General features: G+C 40.5%; 1 protein-coding gene across 1 annotated transcript in view; it reads right to left on the reverse strand.

The window, feature by feature from the left end:
- Window positions 1-23134, reverse strand: part of LOC145411622 (glutamate receptor 1-like) — an 863839-nt gene that overhangs the window by 345809 nt on the left and 494896 nt on the right. The window contains exon 5 of the mRNA XM_080281630.1: window positions 2512-2644. Within this exon, the coding sequence (XP_080137756.1) occupies window positions 2512-2644 (133 nt within the window). The remainder of the gene's footprint in view (window positions 1-2511; window positions 2645-23134) is intronic.

Below are 23134 nucleotides of genomic sequence, written 5' to 3' on the forward strand. Positions count from 1 at the left end.
CTTCTTGTTCTCAGTACATTCAGTTCTTATTTCAATTGAACCCCTGTCCTGTAACCATTCTAGCCACTTCTTTTCCTCCACTGCTCTCTTAACCTCTTCATCCCACCATGGCATACCTTCCTTCTTTGTTGTTACTCCTGCCACATTACACACTGGTTTAGCATTTGTATAAGCAATCCCTGTATGCATTCCACAAGCTGTCCTGATCCATTTCATTCCAATTCACTTATTCTAACTCCTCCCCGACTTTGGTCCTGTATTCAACTGCCATTACTTTGATCCTCAGCTTATCGACTTTCAGTCTTTCTTCCTGACTGCTCCTCTCTCTCCTGGTCCACCTCACTCCTCTCAGCTTGATCTTGCATACCACAATCATAATGATCTGACAGACCTCCACATCGTCCTCTCATGGCTCTCGTATCGGCAGCAATCCCCAGCATCGACCTCTCTACAAGCACATAATCAATCAGGCTCCTTTCAACATGGTCCCTGTTCCCTCTATACCATGTATATTTATGTGCATCTTTGTGTTTGAAATACGAGTTATAAATGTACAATCTATTTTCCTGACACATATCCTCCAGTCACTTCCCATTATCATTTTTTCCAGGTACTCCATTACAACCCATTATGTTACCCTCAGGACCAGTGTCTACTCTTCCATTCATATCGCCCATTACAGTCACTCTATAGCTCCTGGGCAATTTTCCCACTGCTTCATCCAGCTCATCCCAAAACCTGCCTTTCTCTCTTCGCTCCTGTCCTCACATGGTGCATACGCTATAATCTCCGCCACTTTCACCTTCTCAGACTTGAACTTGCATACATACACCTCGACCTGACACATTTGTAATCTCTCATTCCACCCTGCCACACCTCATTCATCAACAAAGCAACTCCTTCATTACATCTTCCTTGCCCATTCATTAGCAATCTTACACATTTCACTCCCTCCCACTCCTCCGTTTCACACTCTTTCATCTTTGTTTCACACAGTGCCATCAAGGCATATCTCACATTCTTGACCACATTCACCACTTCCGCCCTCTTGCTCTCCTCATTCACTCCTCTCATTCCATATGGCCATGCGAATCTTCCCATTTGGTTGGGGCCCTGGGCAGGTATTGGGCCCTCTGAGGCTCTCCAAAACAACTGCCATGTTTGAGTGATTTTGGATAGGGGAATCTGGGGGACACTTAACCCGGCCAAAAACCCCGGTTATATGGTTACCACCCTCGTTTCCTGGGTACAGGAAACCATTTGGCTTGTTACTCAGTGTAGAGACCATGAGGCATCCCTACACTGAGTGAGTTGATGAAGGGCACCCCCATACCAAACATATATATATATATATACACAGTACATCCCCACAGTACGCGAGTTCTGAGTACACGATCCCCCTTGTACGTGAGGACCTATTTTTTTTTGTGTGTGTGTGTATTTTTTATTAGTATGTGAATTGAACTTCTTGTAAGCGAGACAGGCAGCGAAGAGTGGCCCAAATCAGGGGTTACCCTGAGTACACGACATTGCCCCCCCAAGGAGCAATAACGATAGCCTTCGCTCCACCCACCTTCAGCCATATTCTTGTTGGTTTAGTTAAGCCATATCCTTGTTGAGTAAAGCCATAATGTTGTTGGTTTACTTGATCTTAGGTAATATGTCTTACATAGTTTCCCTGTATAGTACAATACTTATGTCTGAAAAGTGTCTCAAGGGTTGCCCATGAAGAGGGGTGCCGCCCATATGTAATTTTTCCCATAAGTTTATGTATTCACAGTACGCGAATTCCTAGTACGCGACGTCCTCTGCCGCCCATATGGGTGTATATATATATATATATATATATATATATATATATGTCCACTGCAGGACAGGCCTACCCCGACCGAAGTGGGAACGATACAGCCTATATATCTCTACCAAGTGGCTTGGGCTGTCAAGTAGAGATTATACGTAGGGTGAGATGACCTTGTACTGTAAGTGTGATTGTAATGTTGTAGTGGCTTTGGATGTGTGTGTAGTCTGTGAACCAAGTGTAATCAGTCTGCATAAGCTGACTGGGTGCCAGCATATTTTATAGTATGCGACACTGATTCAACCATAACACCCCTTATGTCCACCAAAGTAGTACCTGGATGGTTGAACACTCCCAAAGTTTATTACCCTGGCCGGACGCAAACCATCTTTCTCCCATGTACGAAAATGCGCACTCTACCAGTGTCCCGCAGGGGCTCCATATATATATATATATATATATATATATATATATATATTAATGATCTGGTCAGTAATCCATCCATCCATCCATTTAGCCAGGTAACCATCTACTCACCTCCGGCTTCTTTCCCGGGTCAAAGTCATCTTACATAACCATGAAAATTAATGTAGATCCATGCACCAAACCTTCCAAAAACATATCCACTCACTTGTAGCTCTTCGATGTTTTACAGAGGGATCTGAATAATCATGAACCCAAACCTCTGTCCATCCAGGTAACCAGCCACTCACCTGCTGCTGCTTTCTAGGGTCCTAAGAAAAGCTAGAGCGTCCTCAGCCGACTCCACACGTCTCACCACACGTATCTCAAAGGATGCTCTGGCTGGTGGCACGGACTGGAAGATCTTTTGAAGTCGTAACAAGCCTGGAAGGAGAAGAAAGAAGAGCTACCAATATTTGGATCCAGGACAAACGAAGTTTCACATACTCTGAAGGTAGCGGTTATGAAAGAAGAGGATATAATGAAGAAGGAGAGGCCAGCAGCAAGCAGTTATACGGACGAAAGATTGGAAGATCTCCGGGAGTCATTAGAGCCCTGGTAATAGACGAAAGAGAAGAATAAGCAAGATCTGAAGGCAACTTCAGAAAATAAAAGTGTAAGACATATGTATATTTTCAAGACAGGAGGCATGGAAAAAGAGGCTATAAAGAGGGAAAGATCTGGAGCCAGTAATGATACAGAAGGAGAGTGGAAATTTGTAGCAAGATGCGAAAAATGGGAGAAAACAATGGACTGAAAAAGATCTTGAGCCTGAACATTAGCTGAAAAATAATAAAAAGGATGCAATGGCACAGGTAATTCAAAGAGCTAAAGCGTTATTTACTACTGAAGAAACAGTTTCAAGACCTACTGAAGTCGTTAGAGACCCAGAAGAGCCATAGCAAGAGAAGGTAATAGTATACATATCTTGAAGATAATCTATCTCTCTATTGCTAGACGCCTTAATCCCGAAAGGGGTGGCCACAAACAAATTGCCTCCATATCGCCCTGTCCCACGCCATTTCATTGCCCTGCTCCCAGCCCACATCTCCCTCTCTCATATACCTCTCCACTCCATCTCTCCATCTCATCCTTGGCCTCCCCCTCTCTCTTCCTCCCTCCACCCCCCTACATCCACATCCACACCACAACGCTCCATCACTTCCTCATTTGTCAGTCTGTCTCTCTATGCGACACCACATGTTCCTCTCAAAAAACTCATTTCCACTGCTCTCACTCTTGACTTCTGTCCCTCCAACAAAGTCCAAGCTTCACTTCCATACTTTAGAATTGGTATCACAGTACTCTCATGTAGTAGCTTTTTCACTTCCATGCTCACTTCCCTGTTTCTTATCACTGCCTTCAAGGAACCAGCAACCTTTCTTCCTTGTACCGTTTCAAGCATTCACCCTCTAAACTTCCATCCTTACTCATCACACTACCCAAGTACTGAAACGCACTCGCATTTTCTATATCCTTCTCATCCAACCTCACTGTACATTCACTGACCTCACTGACTTCACTCCTCTTGAGGCTAATACATAGACACACACACAAAAAAGAGGCATTACTGGAAGAAAGAGAGATATGGAGGCAGGAATTTTTCTAATGAAGGACTAAAACACTCACGCGTACGGTCAAGTGGGTGAAGGCTCTCCAATAGGTGGCTGGGGTTTAAAGCATAGGCTATACTTGTATCATACCACTTAAACTTGAGCGATAGCGGTCATCCCCGCCGTAAAGGTAGGGAATAGGCAGTCTAGCTCTAGGTCCAACGCTCCTGATGGATTTGGAAGATAATAAAAAGACCGACAGAAGACTAAATGATGTGTAGATGTTAGAATTTTAGAAGGAGAGGAAACGGGAAGGCAAGCCAGATCTGGATTCTGGCTTAAGAAAGAGAGAGAAAGGAAAAAAACAAGAAAATCTGAGTACTATAACAAGGATGGTTGGAGAAGGGAGATAAGTATGCAGAATGTATATTCTGTGGAAAGTTCACTCATGGAAACATAATAATATATGTACAGAGAGAGAGAGAGAGAGAGAGAGAGAATCTGAAAAAACGTTATTTCACTGAAGGGGTAAAGTAAGAGACTTTCTGATTGGCGGAAATGTTCAATTCTTATTCAGCAACTCTTCTCAGTTTCAGAAAAGGTGTATTGTGGTGTTTTTTTTTTCTTTTTTATTATGGCAGTAATGCTGATGCAAATGTCCCCCGCAGTCTAAATGGCCATAATTCATAAGAGCTGCTGCAGTTTCAGAGTCCATCATAACACCGGCATGCGGTGGAAGAGGATTTGCATCAATAAAGCTGTAAGTGGTGCTAAAGAAGAGCCTTTGTCAACATAAAATTTTTCAAATCACAGTTTTAAGACTCAGGGCAGATTTTTTTGTTTTACAATAACAGAACGGAGGAAGGAAAAGCAAATGAATAAAACAAATCCAAACACCAGATAAAAGGTGTCCTCCATTCATTTAAAAAAAAAAAAAAAAAAACTGTAACAGTTAGACATGAACAGCCATAGGTTGAAGTTTGGAGGGAAACCATACTGGGGAAGCGAGTTCGACAGAGATGCAGTTCGGGAATAAAAGAATTCTGATAGGCAGAAGTTCTGCAGTATGGCAGTGTGACAGTCCAGTCATGAGCACTACCAGATGCCTGTGTAGCACACGGGAAGGAGTGGCGTGGTGACACAAAGGATGCAAGTTCGTCTGAGCATTTGTCATAAAAGTATCTGCAAAATAATGGAAGGGAGACAACATTCCTTCTTGCTTGTAAGGGAGATAGTTCATTTGTAATGGTAAGATTATTAATAATTCTAACTGCTTTGTTCATTGTCCAGTTGTTTTAGTGCAACCCGTCCACATCCATTCCACAAGGGCGAGCAGTATTCCAGGTGAGAGCACACGTGACTATAGCACATTGTACCTAACTGACCATCACTGACGAAGTTATGGACTGTACAATAATCCACGTTTCTTTTAAGCTGTTTTTGCAAGTGATTTAACATGAAAGGTCCAACTGGGGGCACTGTTAAGTGGAACACCGAGAAATTTAATAGAATTATACGATCACAAATAGGCACAGAAAAGTGACACAGAAAGCAGTTTCAATGAGGAAAAGACTCTCTAGCACAATAACTACATAAACGTAGATTTAAATGAGAGTGGAGTTAAAATTTTAAATGTCACACACTTTCAAGATTCAAGTTACACAAAAATGACATCTTTCGAATACGGAACAAATATACAGATTCGCAAGATGATGAAGAATAAGCCTTTAAACACTAGACTTTTAATATCAAACACAAAGACAAGAAATTCATATAGAAAACTATCTATCTATCTGTCTATTGCCAGACGCCGTAATCCCTTAAGGGGAGGCCACAAACAAATCGCCTCCATGTCGCCCTGTCCCACACCATTTCACTGCCCTGCTCCCACCTCACACACCCCTCCCTCATATACCTCTCCACTCCATCCCTCTATCTCATCCCTGACCTCCCGCTTCCTCTACCCCCTCCACCTCACTCACATATACCCTCCTCGTCAGTCTCCTGCTTACCATCCTCTCAACATGGTCAAACCACCTCAGTGTGTTTCTCCTAACGCTTCCTATCACATCCACAGCCACACCACAACGCTCGATCACTTCCTCATTTGTCTGTCTCTCCATGTGACTCCATATGGTCCTCTCAGATAACTCATTTCCAGTGCTCTCACTCTTGACTTGCGTCCCTCCAACAAGGTCCAAGCTTCACTTCCATACATTAGAGTTGGTATCACAATACTGTCATGCAATAACTTTTTCACTTCTATGCTCACTTCCCTGTTTCTTACCACTGCTTTCAAGGAACCAACAACATTTCTTCCTTGTTGTAACTTTTCAAACACTTCACCCTCTAACCTTCCATCCTTACTCATCACACTATCCAAGTAGTTAAACGCAATCACATTTTCCATTTCCTCCTCATCCAACCTCGCTGGACTTTCAGTGACTACATTTCTCTCAAAGACCATACCTTTGCTCTTCCCAAGATTCGCCTTTAGATTATGTTTCTTACACACTTTCCCAAACTCATTCACTGAGTCTTGCAGCTCCCTTTCGTCTTCACTTAACACAGTGTCATCTGCAAACAACAGTACAGGGAGTTGGCACACACTGCCCTCTCTCATTAGGGCCGCTTCAACATCCACTGCCCTACCTTGAATCTCTTTTTATAACCCCATCCATATACAAATTGAACAGCCATAGAGTCATTCTTAATACTTTCCACTATCCTTGTCTATCCACCTTGTCATATGTTTTCTCTAAATCCACGAAGATTGCATACAACTTCTTTCCCCTCTCTATAAACTTTTCTACTAAAGACCTAAGAATGAATATCTGATCTACACAACCTATTCCCATTCTAAAACCTCCCTGTTCTTCTGCAACTAATTTCTCTGTTTTTTCCCTAACTCTGTCAGTAAGTATCCTATCATATTCTTTTCCTATTACACTAAGAAGATAAATGCCCCTATGATTACCACACACTTCTTTTTTCCCTTTTCCTTTTTACATGGGAAAAATTATACCTGACATCCAATCCTCCAAATCTTTACCTTTCTCCCAGGCCAATCTGCACATCTTCCACATTCATTCTGCTACTATCTCTCCCCCATGCTTCAGCATTTCACCACACACTCCATCAGTTCCTGAGGCTTTCCCCATTTTGACTTTCTTCCTTGCTTCCACAACTTCTGTCTTACTGATTTCTTCTTCTATTCTCACATCCCTCCTATTCCCAGCCATTCCCCAGCCACTTATACTCGCATTACTTTCATTCTCTATGTTCAACAATTCCTTAAAGTGTTCTTTCCATCTGCTCACCTTTTCTTCCTTCTCCACAAATAATCTACCATTTTTTCTTTCACTCCCCGACTAACTTCATTAACACATACATATATAAAAGAAAAGACGAGACAATAGTAAGTTAAATAAAATCTCCGAAATAAAGATGAAACAAATCAACCGACTCTAGCAGAGCCAATATGAAAACGAAGTTAATTAGCCTGGCGGTAGAAAGAATAAAATCAAAAGACATCCAAACACCAGAACTCTAAACAAGAAAGCTCTAAACAAACCCAGTACAAAGCATAAAACCAAATTTACATTGTCCAGCAGAACCAATGTAAACACGCCTTTCGAATAACAACAGCTTGATGGTTCGAAAAAAGTTTGTTCAGCTAATTAGTTATATACCAATCCAACAAACTTACCAGTGTCACTTTTTGTGCATTAATGATGTGGTTGTGTGTGTGTGTGTGTGTGTGTGTGATATGCATCTCTCTCTCTCTCTCTCTCTCGTGTGTGTGTGTGTGTGTGTGTGTGTGTGTGTGTGTGTGTGTGTGTGTGATATGCATCTCTCTCTCTCTCTCTCTCTCGTGTGTGTGTGTGTGTGTGTGTGTGTGATATGCATCTCTCTCTCTCTCTCTCTCTCTCTCTCTCTCTCTCACACACACACACACACACACACACACACACACACACACACACTAAAACACAAATTCCTTGTTGCCACTCCTTGCAAAAACAGAATGATGAATACAGAGAACTGGTTGAAATGTAAACATACAATAAACTATTGGAGAAAGTGAATACACTGGAGAAGACATTTCAAATGGAAATAGAGGCTATCGAAAATGAACTACGCCTGCAAAAAATGAAATATATGAAGACTTAGTAAAGGTAATAAAAAAAAAAAAAACACAATAGATGAATTGTCCGTTGAGGTAGATTCATTGCGAAAGAAAACGAGTGAGATGGGGAGTACGGTAGTTAACCACGAGAGATTTTTGGAGGAATTCAATAATGATACAGAGACAATTAAGCAAGCAAGCAGTCTCATAGACCAAAGCAATGATACTGAAGAGAAGATAACTCAGGCAAATGAAATGATGAGACACTGCACAGATGAAGTACAGACTGCATATGCTGAAACGGTAAAAGTGAAGAAAGAGACAGAAACAAAGGTCGAAGAAAAAAGTATAAGGAATGATGCGAAAAAAATTATAAGAAACAGCTCAAAGCTAATTAAAGAATCGGCTGAGATAAATAAATCTACAGTAATCACTGGTACAGATGAAGGAGAGGTCTGAAACACAATCTCTGGAGACCAAAAGGAGATGGGGAAAATAATGAACATATTGAAGGAATTATCAGAGGATATCTGTGATAAAGATATAGAGAAACACAAAAGGCTAGGGAAATATGAGAGAAATAAGTAAAAAAAAAAACTTCAAGTAACCTTCCCAAATGTAAACACTGCAGAAGAAATATTAAACGATGGTAACAAACTCAAGGAATCAGAAGAGGCCTCACTCAGGAGGATTGGGGATTAATGGAGAAAAAGAGGGACAAAACAAAAACAAAAACTGAGGAAAGATTAGAGGAAGAGAAGGGTATTTTTTTTTTATCTGAAAGTATTTTATTAGCTGGATGTTTAAACACAAAAAAAAAATGGAATGCTCTACAAGTAGGACGCTATGAAATCTGTTGGGATAAAAAGCTCCTGGATCTTGTACAAGAGTTTTTCCTGACATGACATGCAAAGGAAAACACCAGAACAGGAGGACTAGAAGATCCATCATTACCAGATCTCAAATTTACAATGCAAGATAGTGATACTGACAGTATAATGCATCACCCTCCATTCGGCAAAAGTGACCATGCAGTATTACTGTAAACTGCAACTTCAGGATTGCATATGATACAGTTATCAGTAATGAAAATTACAAATAGAGCCTACCCTAAGAAAAGGGCGACTGTCATGACCTAAAAAGGTACTTTATAGAAGTTGATTGGAAAAGGGAGCTTAGAGGACAAGATATAAACGTTATAAAGAGAAAATTTTATGAACTATATGAAACAGGAGTCTAAAATTACATCCCTCAGCACAAAGAAACAGCAATAAGGATAAAAAAGGGTTTAATACAAAATGTGGAAAAGCAAAAACGAAATGAGATTTGCAGTGGAATAGATACAGAAGACACAATAGTGAGAGGGCATATAGCAGCTATAAACTGGCAAGACATGATTATACAAGGATAAGGAGAGATGCTCAAAGACAGTTTGGGGAAGACATTATGAATAAAAGTAGTGATCAACCGAAGTTGTTTTACAGCTACATCCGACGCAAAATCTAAGTTAAAGATAAAATACAATCCATCATGGATGAGGGAATAATCTGTATCCAAGAAAAAGATATTTGTGAAGTGCTTAACAAAAAAATACATTCAGTTTTTACAAAAGAAAGTAGATTTAGAGCGACGATAAATAAGAAGCATGCCGATACATATTGACAAATATACAATTATCGGAGCAAGAGGTGTAGGAAGAGTTGTGAAAATTAGACAAAGGAAAAGCAAATGGTCCTGACGAAATTTCAGGTTGGGTACTACACGATTGTGCAAAAGAGTTAAACAGACCAATATATTTAATAAGTTCAACCCTACACACATCAGAGAAGGAGGACCTGGGAGTGATAATCAGTAACAGACTATCTCCGGTTGACCACATTAATAAGAAAGTACGGAACAGGTATACAGTGCTTGCTTGTATGAGAACAGCATTCACATATATAAATGAAGCCATGCTGAAAAAGATAATTACATCATTTATTAGTCCAACCATTGAGTATGCATCAGTAGTCTGGAATCCACATTTCTAAAAACACATATATAAAACTGAAAATGTACAAAGGACTTCTACAAGATGAGTACCAAGCTTAAGGGACCTAAGCCATGAAGAAAGACTAGAAAAACTGAACCTACCAACATTACAAGGGAGAAGGAAAAGAGGAAACATGATTATGTTGTATAAATGCAACAGAGGGAAAGAGAATATAGAATAAATGAGTATATAACCTATGGGGAAGCATCAGCAAGAGGACACTGCAAAAAACTGCATGAAAAGAGAGGTGATATAGACGTAAGGAAATTCAGTTTCCCAAATAGGGTGACTGACCAGTGGAATGCACTACCGAATGAAATAATGTGCCAAAACTATTCATAAAATTAAGGGTATGTAGGTTAAAAATGGTTTAATACACTGGACAGTACGAGCCTGACTCATCCCTGAAATTATACAATTAGGTAAGGTAGGTAAGGTAAGAACACACACACACACACACACACACACACACACACACACACACACACACACACACACACACACACATTCCATGTTGCAACTCCTTGCGATCTGAGATGCTGAAAATACCTACTCGCAGACTTAACGATTATTTTTTACCCTACTACTACTACTACTACTACTACTACTGCTACTACTACTACTACTACTCTCTCTCTCTCTCTCTCTCTCTCTCTCTCTCTCTCTCTCTCTCTCAAATATGTACTTTCTTATCCCCTATCAACGACTAAAGTTAAAAATTACTCTTTAATGGAGGCTACTTCTAAGTCCTTCATAACACAAGGTCAAATTTAATGTGAATATAATCATTTTATTAGCATCAACAGTATAAGAGAATCTGGGTCATATTACTGCAGGGCAATGCCGAATTCAGTCAAAATATGTTATTTCTTCTCTTATAGCTGCCTATTCCAATGGAAATTCATAAATCTTAGGAAACCCATCTTGAAGAAATTTGAATAATGAAAGTCATATCTCTATCATCCAGCTCAAAAGGTCCTCTCTTTCACACTTGTCTCTAGGCGATTATTCAACACAAACAAACCCTATGGTAATAATGGGGTTAATGAAGGCTATATTTTCAAGTACAGCTTGAAAACTTCAAAATGAATTAATCAATCTATCATTGGCAAGATTATAGGAAAATCTATGTCATCGTATTATAGAGCATAATGCTTTCAATTCTAAGAACGTGTTATATTTTCTGTTTATCAGCCGATTCTCCTGCACTTTTATAGAAACTTCTGGAAATGACATTGGTTATATATGTCACAGCCAATATCTAAATCTCAACATTTTGTAAAGTAAATGAAATTTTCAAGCAAATATGTGAATTGCTCAATTCATTCAGTCACTTTACAAATCAGCTGGAAATTGCAAACAATTTACAAGGTGACTAAACTTCTGGTCATTTTTCTTGACATATTAACTAAAATTAATGCTGGTGTGGGTAAACAACCAGTTAGAATATTTTTGTTGTTGCTTTTCTATTATACTGATAATTATAGGCAAATAAAACAATTTTCTTGAGTATATTTCTTTCTATAACCTAGGTTCATATGACAAACTATTCTTTGTTGTCCCTATGCATTAGTTTCAGTTTTTATACACACAAGGAAAACTACAGTGACACTTGCTACTGGACTTTGACCTGCTTTATAATATTTACATTGATATGTTTGACATTGTTTCTTACACAAAGAACAATTGCACTTAGCATGACCCTGGCCACTGAACCGAGATAAATGTTGCACCACCTGACTAAGTCCTATTTTCTCGTTTGTGCACACGTCAACTAGACAATACAGCTGCTGGGTAAAAATATCAAACTGACTTCTACTGTAGCATCCCTTAAGCATCCCTGTTTTCACTGCCGTTCAATACATGTCATTTTCTTTACGATCTGTGGTATTATCTGTAACGTTAAGGGGATCACCTTTACCTCGATTACCAAATGGGTTGGAAGCTGTAACATTATCTCCAGGACTAACAAAGATATGATCTAAATGACTTCGTTTCAGCATTCGTTCAGCCTGTGCTAACTGATCAGCAGCTGCTTTTGCTAGCTGAAGTGCTAGGCTATCTTGTAACATTTGAAGTTTTTCTGGAGGATCTGGTCACAGGGAGAATTGTCTGGCAGGGCTAAGTCAGGTGAGCTGGTATTTTTTTTTTTCTTTTATGTGAGGAGGAAGGAACCAAAGATTGAGCCTGCATAAAACGTTCCTTCCAAGTAAAAAAAAAAAAAAAAAAAAAAAAAAAAAAAATAGAGCCAAATTCGATCCATTCATGTCGAGATGCCTGGACACATTGCGTTTGAAAGACTGGAGATCATAGGAAGTAGGAAATACAGACAGAGGGAGACAGTTCCAGAGTTGACCTGTTGCAGAAATGAAGGACTGGAAGTAACGGTTAACTCTTGCATTAGAGAGTTGGACAGAAAAGGGATGAGAGTTTGTTGCTAGACGGGTGCTATGCGCCCGTTGTCCAGTGGAGGGATGCAAGCAGACAGTTCAGAGGGGCAGTGACCATTGTAAGAGCGAGAGAAAAAAGATAAAGAAGCAACAGTGCAGCGAAGAGATTGAGGTTGAAGGGAGCCAGTAAGAGGAGGAGAGTTGATGAGACGAATAGCCTTTGACTCCATCCTACTGAGAAGAGCTGTATGTGGGGAGCCCCCCCTCATACAGCTCAATCTGTGGCTCAATCGGTGGGGGAGGCGGTGGCTCAATCGGTAGAGAGTTGGCCTGCAGTCCTAACGGACCCGGGTTCAAACCCCGCTGGTGCAGGGAACAGTTTAAGGATTTGAATTTCATAAAATCAGACTTTACTGTTCTACCAGAAGACCCGCCGACATATTGTAAAAATACCCCCGCTAATACCAATACACCAGTCCTGTATGAGACAGCCCTAGCATGTATTCAGTACGGAAGGTGGGTGTTAGCGCCGAAGTGGTGACATGTAGAGGTGTGCGGTACGGAGGAGGACTACTGGGCCTTGAAAGCAGGCTGTGAAGCCTATGCCCAGAGTCGGTCACATAAAAAAAAAAAAAAAAAAAAAACATGAGAGTTGTACTCTACACAGGGGCGAATAAGACCAGTGTATAAAGGCAACAACTGCACAGGGGTAAAGAAGGCACGGAGTCGGCTTAGCACACCTAATCTCTTGGAAGCAGATTTTACAAGAGATGCAATATGATCTTTCCAAGACAAGTCCCGTGTGAATGAAATCCCAAGCATGTTCAAGGATGATGCAGGGCTAAGCTGCATATTATTAAACATTAGTGGGTACTCCTGTGGAAGATTTTGACGGGTTGATAGATGTAATAACTGAGTCTTTGATGTATTAAAAACATCAAGATTATTTTTACCCCAGTTAGAGATACGAGGCATTAGGTGTCCCATACCCTTACCCCATGTTCGTTGAAGTAACTGCTGAGATGGACGTTGCAGAAACCCAGTGGAAAGGTGAAGGGTGGAATCATCAACGTATGAGTGGATAGGATTAGATGTACAGCTTTGAAGATCACTCAGGAATAAAAGGAAGAGAGTTGGTGATAGGACAGAGCCCTGAGGAACACCACTGTTGATCGATCTTGGAGAAAAACGATGGCCGTCTACAACAGCAGCTATAGAACGACCAGAAAGGAAGCTATAGATGAAGGCACAGGTAGAAGGATAGAAGCCGTAAGAGGACAGTTTGGAAATTAAAGATTTATGTCAGACTCGATCGAAAGCCTTTGAGATGTCAAGTGGAATGGCAAGGCTTTCGCCAAAGTCCCGAAAGGAAGATGAACAGGAGTCTGAAAGGTAGGTGAGAAGATCACCAGTGAAGCATCCCCATACCGACGATCAGAAAGAAGGTTGTGATAGGAAAGATGCTTTAAAAATTTTCTGTTAAGAATAGACTCGAAAACTTTTGAGACACGGGATGGTAATGCAATTGGACGATAGTTAGAGGGTTGGGAATAGTCACCCTTTTTTGGGACTGGCTGAATGAGAACAAACTTCCAGCAGGAAGGAAAGATACAAATTGAAAGGACAAAGGCGGAGGAGTTTACCTAGGCAGGGTGTAAGCACTGAAGCACAGGTCTTGAGGACAACAGGAGGGACTCCATCAGGCCCATATGCCTTGTTAATATTGAGGCCAGTGATGGCAGAAAATACATCAGCTGAAGAAATTTTAATGTCAGCCATGAGGAAGTCAGAGAGGAGAAGTGGTGGAGGAACAGCACCGGAATCGTCTAAGGTAGAATTGGTTTACCATGAACCATCATCAAGTCTGGCCAAAGAAGTTTAAGTTCCATAATGAATAATGCTGTAAATTCACTACCATTGTCCCTCTGATGAATTCAAGGTGCTCCAAACATTAAAAAAAATTCCAGCATTTGGAATGCTCCTTCAGCAGGATGCAATATGCTGAACTCTGATAGGTGGTCTTGGAAAACCATTATCTGCTTATATTTTCCTTTGGTATTGGACTGCATGTAGAGAAAATCAACAGGACCTCTTGATCCAAAGTTCTTTGAGGAAATCGGTTTAAGAACAACTCACCTGGACGTAACTCTTCTCCTTTTCTTTTAACACTCAGCACACAGAGATTTGAACAACTATATAGTATCTCTAGTACTGCTTTCATATCTTGATAAAACTTTGACCATTTTGTCTCTACCGTCATGTCCTGTACTAATGTGAACACGTTTTACTGTGCCAGACATATCATCATCCTGAACAAATTAACATGTTCTTCAGTTCTATCATTTATTTTTCCATCAGCTTTTCAACAGCACCACATTGAAGAACTTCATAACTCCCAAGGATGTGAGACTGTCGATTCGATTTATTTTTTGCAGATGCTGCCATTTTGAGTTTCTCTATTGGACTGCAGTACCCAATCTTAGGCAGTAATTATGTCTTTAAATCTGAATTTTTCTTCAGTATCACGTTCTCTTGAAAAAACGGGGCTTCTGCAGAACCTCCCATTCCCAATGAGTGCACAAAAATTCTACAAAGTATGCGGGTCACTGCCGGACACAGAAATAAATGCAATGGGACAAGGCTAACCAACAACTGCACTGGCCAGCAACTACCTACCCAGATGTCTACACACACACACACACACACACACATGGACCCAGGGAACGAACTCCTCACCTCCCGCATATTGTGTGAGATTGTCCAAGCGTTTCCACCCACTCTAAAAAAAAAAAAAACACTCAGGTGGGAGAACAGTGATTTACTGAAAAAGTGAGGTGGACAAAGAAACAACAAAGGGAAAGCGTGTAAAAACAGTTATTTACAAAGTTATGCAGTTTGGGGGGGGGTTCTGGGGAGGGAGAGAGAGAGAGAGAGAGAGAGAGAGAGAGAGAGTTCAATGATTAAGAGCACCGCGCAGGGAGAGAGAAGAGGCAATGCGAGGAAGGGATTTCTACAAAATAGCCTATGTGAAAATCTTGTGTGTGTGTGTGTGTGTGTGTGTGTGTGTGTGTGTGATTAACTTCGCAACAATTAAGCCATTCCGCACGACAATGTGTTTCTGTTTTCATGATACTTCTTGACATTATGCAACTGCGGACTTGAGATTGATACCCTCGTTATGTCCCAGTGAGGTGAAAAGCATCTGAGTGACTCTAGCTTATAGACAATATGAAGTGCGTATGTGTGGTTGTTTATGGCATAGCGGTGGAGTCTCGGTTCCGCAGGACTGAATACTGAGTGAAATGAGAGTGTGGCCCATTTTCTTGATGGGACATTAGTTACTGTTCTCTCTTCCTCTGGATCTACCTCATGATGATGATGATTAGGGGCAGGAGGAGGGAGAAGAGAAGAGTGATGGTGATGAATAACTTGGGACCAGATGATGAAATCTGTATTAATAAACGATTTTACATAACATGGAAGAATCCATCCTTGTGGAAGGTGATACGGAAGACTGTGTGTTACCCATTTAATTCAAGAAAATTTTCACGCCTGGACGTCCAAAGAGTTTTAACAGTGGTCGCTGTAGAAGCACAATCTTCTCTCTCTCTCTCTCTCTCTCTCTCTCTCTCTCTTTCCATTTACTGTCACCAATTGGATCCTCCGACCACAATCTCATCAAAGCCTCATTAGCTGGCTCCCCCAAACCTTCCCGTACTGAACCTGACAGGTTGACCCGATGTCACTTCGACAGGGCAGACTGGGATGGATTTAGAGATTATCTTGCTAACATTCCATGGCAGTCTTTCTTCTGCAGTGATATCAGTTCTACCCGGTCCCATATTAATGACTTAATATTAGCTGGTATGGATTTATCCATATCAAGACAACAGTTCACTAAAAGATCAAACCCTCCAAAATGGTTTGATAGCAATTGTGCCAGAGTAACTGCCCAAAAGTCATCAGCATACAACTCTTACTAAAAGTAAAAATCATCTGAATCAATCCGTCAATTAAAAATTGCTAGAAACCATGCTAAAGCAGCAATAAGTCTCGCTAAGTGAAACATTCTTCAAACCAAACATCCAAACTACTTATTAATCCTGATGACAATAAAATATTGTGATCAACTATCAATTCTTTCAATAATAAATTTAATGAGTTGAGAGACAGAAGAAAGAGTTACGTGTAGAGAGGAGGACAGATGTGAAAAGATTAGTAAGAGAGAGTAAGAAAGTCGACGAGGAATTTAGAAAGAACTTAAGTGTAAAATGGAAGGAATGTAAGAAAATGTTTTGGGAAGAGGTAAGGAGAGTTAGACAGGGTGCCAAAGAAGTTAGTTGGGGAGTGAAAGATAAAAATGATAGATTGCTAGTTGAGAAGAGAGCTAAAGTGACCAGATGGAGAACACCTTCGAATTGTTGAACATAGAGAATGAAAATAATGCGAGAATAAGTGGCTGGGGAATGGCTAGGTGAAGGAGGGATGTGAGAAGACAGGGAGTAATCAGTAGGATGGAAGTTGTGGAAGCAATGATAAAAGTTAAAATGGAGAAAGCCCAAGGAATTGATGGAGTGTGTGGTGAAATGCTGAAACATGGGGGAGAGATACTGTAGTTGTTGAATGGATGTGGAAGATGTGCAGATTGGCCTGGGAGGACGGTAGAGTCCCGGAGGATTTGTCAGGTATAATTATTCCCCTGTACAAAGGAAAAGGGGAAAAAAATTGTGTGGTAATCATTGGGGCATTAATCCTCTTAGTGTAATAGGAAAAGTATATGGTAGGATACTTTTGACAGAGGAAATAACATAGGAATTAGTTGGAGAAGAACAGTGAGGTTTTACGAAGGGAAGAGGTTGTGTACATCAGATTTTCATTCTTAGATCTTTAGTGGAAAAGTTTCTAGAGAAGGGAAAGAAGTTGTATGCGGCCTTCATGGATTTGGAGAAAACATATGACAGGGTGGATAGACAAAGATTGTGGAAAGTATGAAGAATATATGGAATAGGTGGGAAATTGCTGTAGGCTGTGAAGAATATGTATGAGGGTGCTAAGGCTGCAGTGCTTGTGGATAGTGAACTGAGTGAATTTTTCTATCTGAGGGTTGGATTGAAAGATGGATGTGTCATGTCTCCATGGTCTTTCAGTCTGTATATAGATGGGGTAAAAAAAAAAAAAAACATACAATGTAGGGCAGTGGATGTTGGAGTGGTCCTAGTGGGAGAGGGCAGTGTTTGGAAACTCCCTGAATTGTTGTTTGCAGATGATACTGTGTTGTTAAGTGAAGATGAAGGGGTGCTGCAAGGCTTGGTGGATGGGTTTGGGAGAGTGTGTAAGAAACGGAATCTAAAGGTGCATGTAGGGAATAGTAAAGCTCTGGTCTTCGAGAGAAGTGAAGTCAGTGAATGTACAGTGAAGTTGGATGAGGAGGAAATGGAAAATGTGAATGCATTTAAGTACTTGGGTAGTGTGATAAGTAAGGATGGAAGTTTAGAGGGTGAAGTGCTTGAAGGGGTACAAAAAGGAAGAAAAGTTGGTGGTTCCTTGAAGGCAGTGATAAGAAACAGGGAACTGAGCATGGAAGTGAAAAAGCTCCTACCAACTCTAACGTATGGAAGTGAAGCTTGAACCTTGCTGAAGGGACAGAAGTCAAGAGTGGGAGCAGTGGAAATGATTTATTTGAGAGGAGCATGTGGAGTCGCATGGAGAGACAGACTGACAAATAAGGAAGTGAAGGAGCGTTGTGGTGTGGATGTGATAGGAAGCATTTGGAGAAACACACTGTGGTGATTTAGCCATGTGGAGAGGATGGAGAGTGAGAGAATGACATGGAGAGTGTATGTGAGTGAGGTTAAGGGGGAGGAGAGGGAGGAGGAGGCCAAGGATGATGTGGAGAGATAGAGTGGAGAGATGTACGAGAGAGGGGTGTGTGAGCTGGAAGCAGGGCAATGAAATGGCGGGGGACATGGTGACATGGAGGCGATTTGTTTGTGGCCATCCCTCACGGGATTAAGGTGTCTGGCAATAAATGGATAGAAGTCATCACCCATTTCCCCATTAAAATCTTCAGATGGCAGCATTACAAATGACCTATGTGGTAAAGTGAATATACTTGCCAGAATCTCTACCCTAGAGGATATCAGCCATAACGTCCCTGTACTAGAAGTTTACTCTCCCGAAATTGTTCCACTGAAAATACAGACTAGATACGTAAGATCCATCCTAGAAATTTACCAATCAACAAAGCTCTAGGCCCAGATGGAACTCCTCCAATTGTTTTGAAAAAGTGCTCCCCAGAACTTCTAGCCAAATTATTCAGATTCTGCATATGTACGAGTACAGCTGAGTTCATAAGTACGGATACACATCTACTCATATTATCTACTGTACAGTCTGCTGTTGGTGAGATATGGAACCGTTTCACTTACTGCCTGGTGAGCTGGTCATCAATGCACCATGAGTGAGGGAATTAGCTCCAAATATTACCAGCAATGGCTACCATAGTACACGAAACGAGAGGACGTGTATCGCATCTCCTGAACGAGACTATAATTCTTAATTCCCTTATTCACTAAAAGAAGCCAATATCCACCTTATTCCAAAGAAAGGAAGTTCCTCTGACCCCTCTGATTACAGACCAATGGCTATTACCTCTTCTCTTGGTAAAGTATTTGAAATTGTAATTAAGCACGTAGTTAAACGCCTTGAATCCAAAAACTTAATTAGTTATAGACAACACGGTTTTCCCCACGAAAAATCCACCATTCAAATACTTAATCTCCCGACTCATACCATCCATCAGTCAACTGACCAACATGGAGAAACTCATGCAGTAGCTTTTGACAGAGAATAGCATCATTCCCTGCTGTCCAAACTCCCATGCTATGGACTTACCTCTTTTGTTCCTATGCTTTCCTCATATCTCAGTGACAGAGAAATAAGAGTAAAAGTAGATTACATATATTCCAGTTTCCACTCAATTAACTCCAGCGAGCCACAGGGATCAGTTTTGGTGCCAACCTTATTCCTAGTTCATATTAATGATCTCTTATATCACCCACAATCCCATCCATGCATATGCAGATAACTCAACACTTCACAGTTCATTCACACTCAAACGTCCATCCACAAAGTTTAATATCTCCAGTTCTCAACTCAGAGTAGCCATCTTCATAAATCAAGACTTATCTAAGATCACTGAATGGGGACAAAATAACATTGTCTCATTTAATGCTAGCAAAACCAAATATATACTCTTTATTACTAGACATTATCAGATTCGTATATTCCCTTCAGTGTTGCTAATATTCTCATCTCCAAAAGTACTGAAATTCTCGGTGTTTCACTTAACAATCCTCTCAGCTGGACCTCTCATGTCAGATCACTTGCTAAAACTGGCAAAAAAAAAATTAGAATTATTGCACAGAGTAAGTAACTTCTTCTCTGATGAGCAGTTAGCTATAATTTATAAGTCATGTGCACCCTTGTGGAATGGATGTGGTGAGGTTGCACTAAAACAATTAGACAAAATTCAGAACAAAGCTGTTGGAACTGTTAAAGACCATGCTAATACAAATAAATACCTACCCTACATGGAAGAAGAAATGTTGCCTCCCTTGCATTATTTTACAGAAATTTTATGGCAAATGTTCAGACGAAGTTGCATCCATTGTGCTACCTCTCCATGCCTTCCCTCGTGCTACACGTCCGTCTGGTAGCGCTCGTCGCTGGGCTGTCACACAGCCATATTGCAGATCAACTGCCTATAACAATTCTTCTGTTCCCCGATCTGCATCTCTCTAGAAAACGTTTCCCCGGAGTTGTTTTCCCCCAAACTTCAACCTACTGAACAGCTGTTCAAGTCCAACTGTAACATATTTTATGAATGGAGGCGCCAGTAATCTGGTGAATGACTATTTTTATCAATTTGTATTTCCGTCCTCTGTTCTGTAACTAAAAAAAAAAAAAATACTACTCTCTCTCTCTCTCTCTCTCTCTCTCTCTCTCTCTCTCGCCGGGATTTACGTATCCTCTCTCTCTCTCTCTCTCTCTCTCTCTCTCTCTCTCTCTCTCTCTCTGTCCTTTTATTTTTAATGCTAGGAAGAAGGAACCAAAGGCCACGAGTCCGCAATAACTGTTCCTTCCAAGAGAAGAACAAAATGCAAGAGAGAGCCGAATATAAGATCTGATCATTTCGAGATGCCTGGACACACTGCATTTGAAAGACTGGCGATCATAGCTAGCAGGAAATACAGATAGAGGGAGACAGTTCCAGAGTTGACTTGTTGCATATATGAAGGACTGTGAGTAACGGTTAACTCTTGCATTAGAGAGCTGGACTGAAAAGGGATGAGAGTTTGCTGCTAGGCGGGTGCTACGCGCCCGTCGTAGAGGTGGAGGGATCCAAGCAGACAGTTCAGAGGAGCATTGACCATTGAAATAGCGATATAAAAGAGATAAAGAGGCAACAATGCGGCGAAGAGACAGAGGTTGAATGAAGCCAGTAAGAGGAGGAGAGTTAATGAGACGAAAAAGCCTTTGACTCCACCCTATTGAGAAGAACTGTATGTGGGGAGCCTCCCCACACATGAGAGTTGTACCCTACACAAGGGCGGATAAAACCCGTGTATAGAGTCAACAATTGTGCAGGGATAAAGAAGGAACGGAGTCGACTTAGCACACATAATCTCTTGGAAGCAGATTTTACAGGAGATGTAATACGATTTTTTCAAGATAAGTCCCTAGTGAATGAAACCCCAAGCATGTTCAAGGATGATGCAGTATTAAGCTGAATATTATTAAACATTAATGGGTACACCTGTGGAAAATTATGTCTGGTTGATAGGTGTAAGAACTGAGTCTTTGATGCATTAAAAACAACATGATTACTTTAACCCCAGTCAGAGATACGAGCCAAGTCAGACATCAGGTGTGCCAAAGCCTCATCCCTTGTTTTTTGAAGTAACTCCTGAGATGGACTTTGCGGGAACCTAATGGAAAGGTGAAGGGCCCTCTCCCTCTCTCTCCATTTACATTCCCCCTCCCCCCCCCTCTCTCTCTCTCTCTCAGGATGTCTATATATTTAGAAGGATTTTCGGAAAGTTTCTGTCAAAGACTGATGGAAGCGAGGGGCAGGAAATAGCTTTAAATGAGAATGTCCGCTCGCTTTCAGCCGATGAAAAATACTGGGCAAATTTCCTTTACTGTTTCCAACATAATGTGTTCGCGGACTCTCAGTAATTTATAGAATAAAGAAAAGAATGAAAGAAAGGAAACAAGAATGAATGAATAAATCAAATTATGACACTGAAAGAAAACGAATGAAGGGAATGAAAGATGAACATACAGATCGAAAGAATGAAGAATGGAGAAGGAGATGACATCGAAGGGAGAAGGCAGTGCTCAGTCAAAGGAGCTGGTTCATCATGTTCTTTAGGAGAGATGGAGAGAAAAAAAAAACATAGGGATAGGAAGAAAAGAGGAAGGAGGGGAGACAAGGGGAAGAGAAGAACGTAGTTTGTAGGTGTATGTATATATAGTGTATCTACATCTATCTCTCTATCAAGAGATAAACAGATAGAGAGACAGAGAAAAGTAGCTGAACCTGAACCAAATATACATATATATATATATATATATATATATATATATATATATATATATATATATATATATATATATATATATATATATGTGTGTGTGTGTGTGTATTTATGTATGTATTTATACATATCATCATCATCATCATCAGCCATGACAAGTGCACTGCTGAACAAAGGCCTCCCCGAACCTTCTCCACGAATTCCTTGATTGAGCCAATCTTTGCCACATTTCTCTGTAATTTTCGCTAGCTCATCTTTCTACCTACTGTCTGGCTTTTTTCTGCTACTCTTACAATCTCTTGGTTTCCAGTCAGTCGGCCTCTTGCTCCATCGGTTATCCCTTATTCTTGCTACATGGCCTGCCCACCTCCATTTCTGTTCTTTTATAACGTCTATAATATCTTTGACTCTAGTTTGTTCTCTCACCTAATTTGATCTTTTCTCTCTTAACGTTATTCCCAAAACTGACCTTTCCATTGCTCTCTGAGAAAGGATTAATTTATTTTCCATCGATTTTGTTAGTTTCCAGGTCTCACAACCATTCGTCATTGCTGGAATTTTACATTCGTTATATACTTTTCGTTTCATACAAGCTGGCAAGCTACTTTCATAATGTCTCAATTTTTACCGAAAGCTTTCCATCTAACTGTAATGCGTCTTTATATTTCGCTATCATGATCTTTCGTAAATTTTAGTATTTGCCCCAAGTAATTGTACTCCTCGACTTCTTTAAGAATTTTTTCGTTAATTCTGATGACGCTCTTTGGGGTATGTGGATTAAACATTAGTTTTACTCCGGTTCATCTTTAGCCCTGCTTTGAGACTTTCTCTGTTCAAGTCATTTAATATTTCTTGCAATGCCTCTGCTGTTTCTGAGATTAGGACAATGTCGTCTGCAAATCTTAAATGGTTTAGCTTTTCTCCATCTATGTTTACTCCTTTGTTTTCCCAGTCTAGCTTTCTGAAAATACTTTCTAGGCATGCTGTAAACAGTTTTGGTGAAACTGTATCTACCTGACGCACGCCCTTCTCAATCTTAATTTTTTCCAAGTCCTTATGTAATTTAACTGTAGCAGTTCCCTCTTTATATATGTTTTCGAGAAGTTTTACAATGTTCTCATTCACTCCTTGTTCTCGCAATGAATTTTTGCTATGTGCTCCACCAAGT

Source organism: Coenobita brevimanus, chromosome 90, assembly GCF_032717465.1.
Source record: "Coenobita brevimanus isolate Jiangsu-jjx chromosome 90, ASM3271746v2, whole genome shotgun sequence".
Classification (NCBI taxonomy): domain Eukaryota; kingdom Metazoa; phylum Arthropoda; class Malacostraca; order Decapoda; family Coenobitidae; genus Coenobita; species Coenobita brevimanus.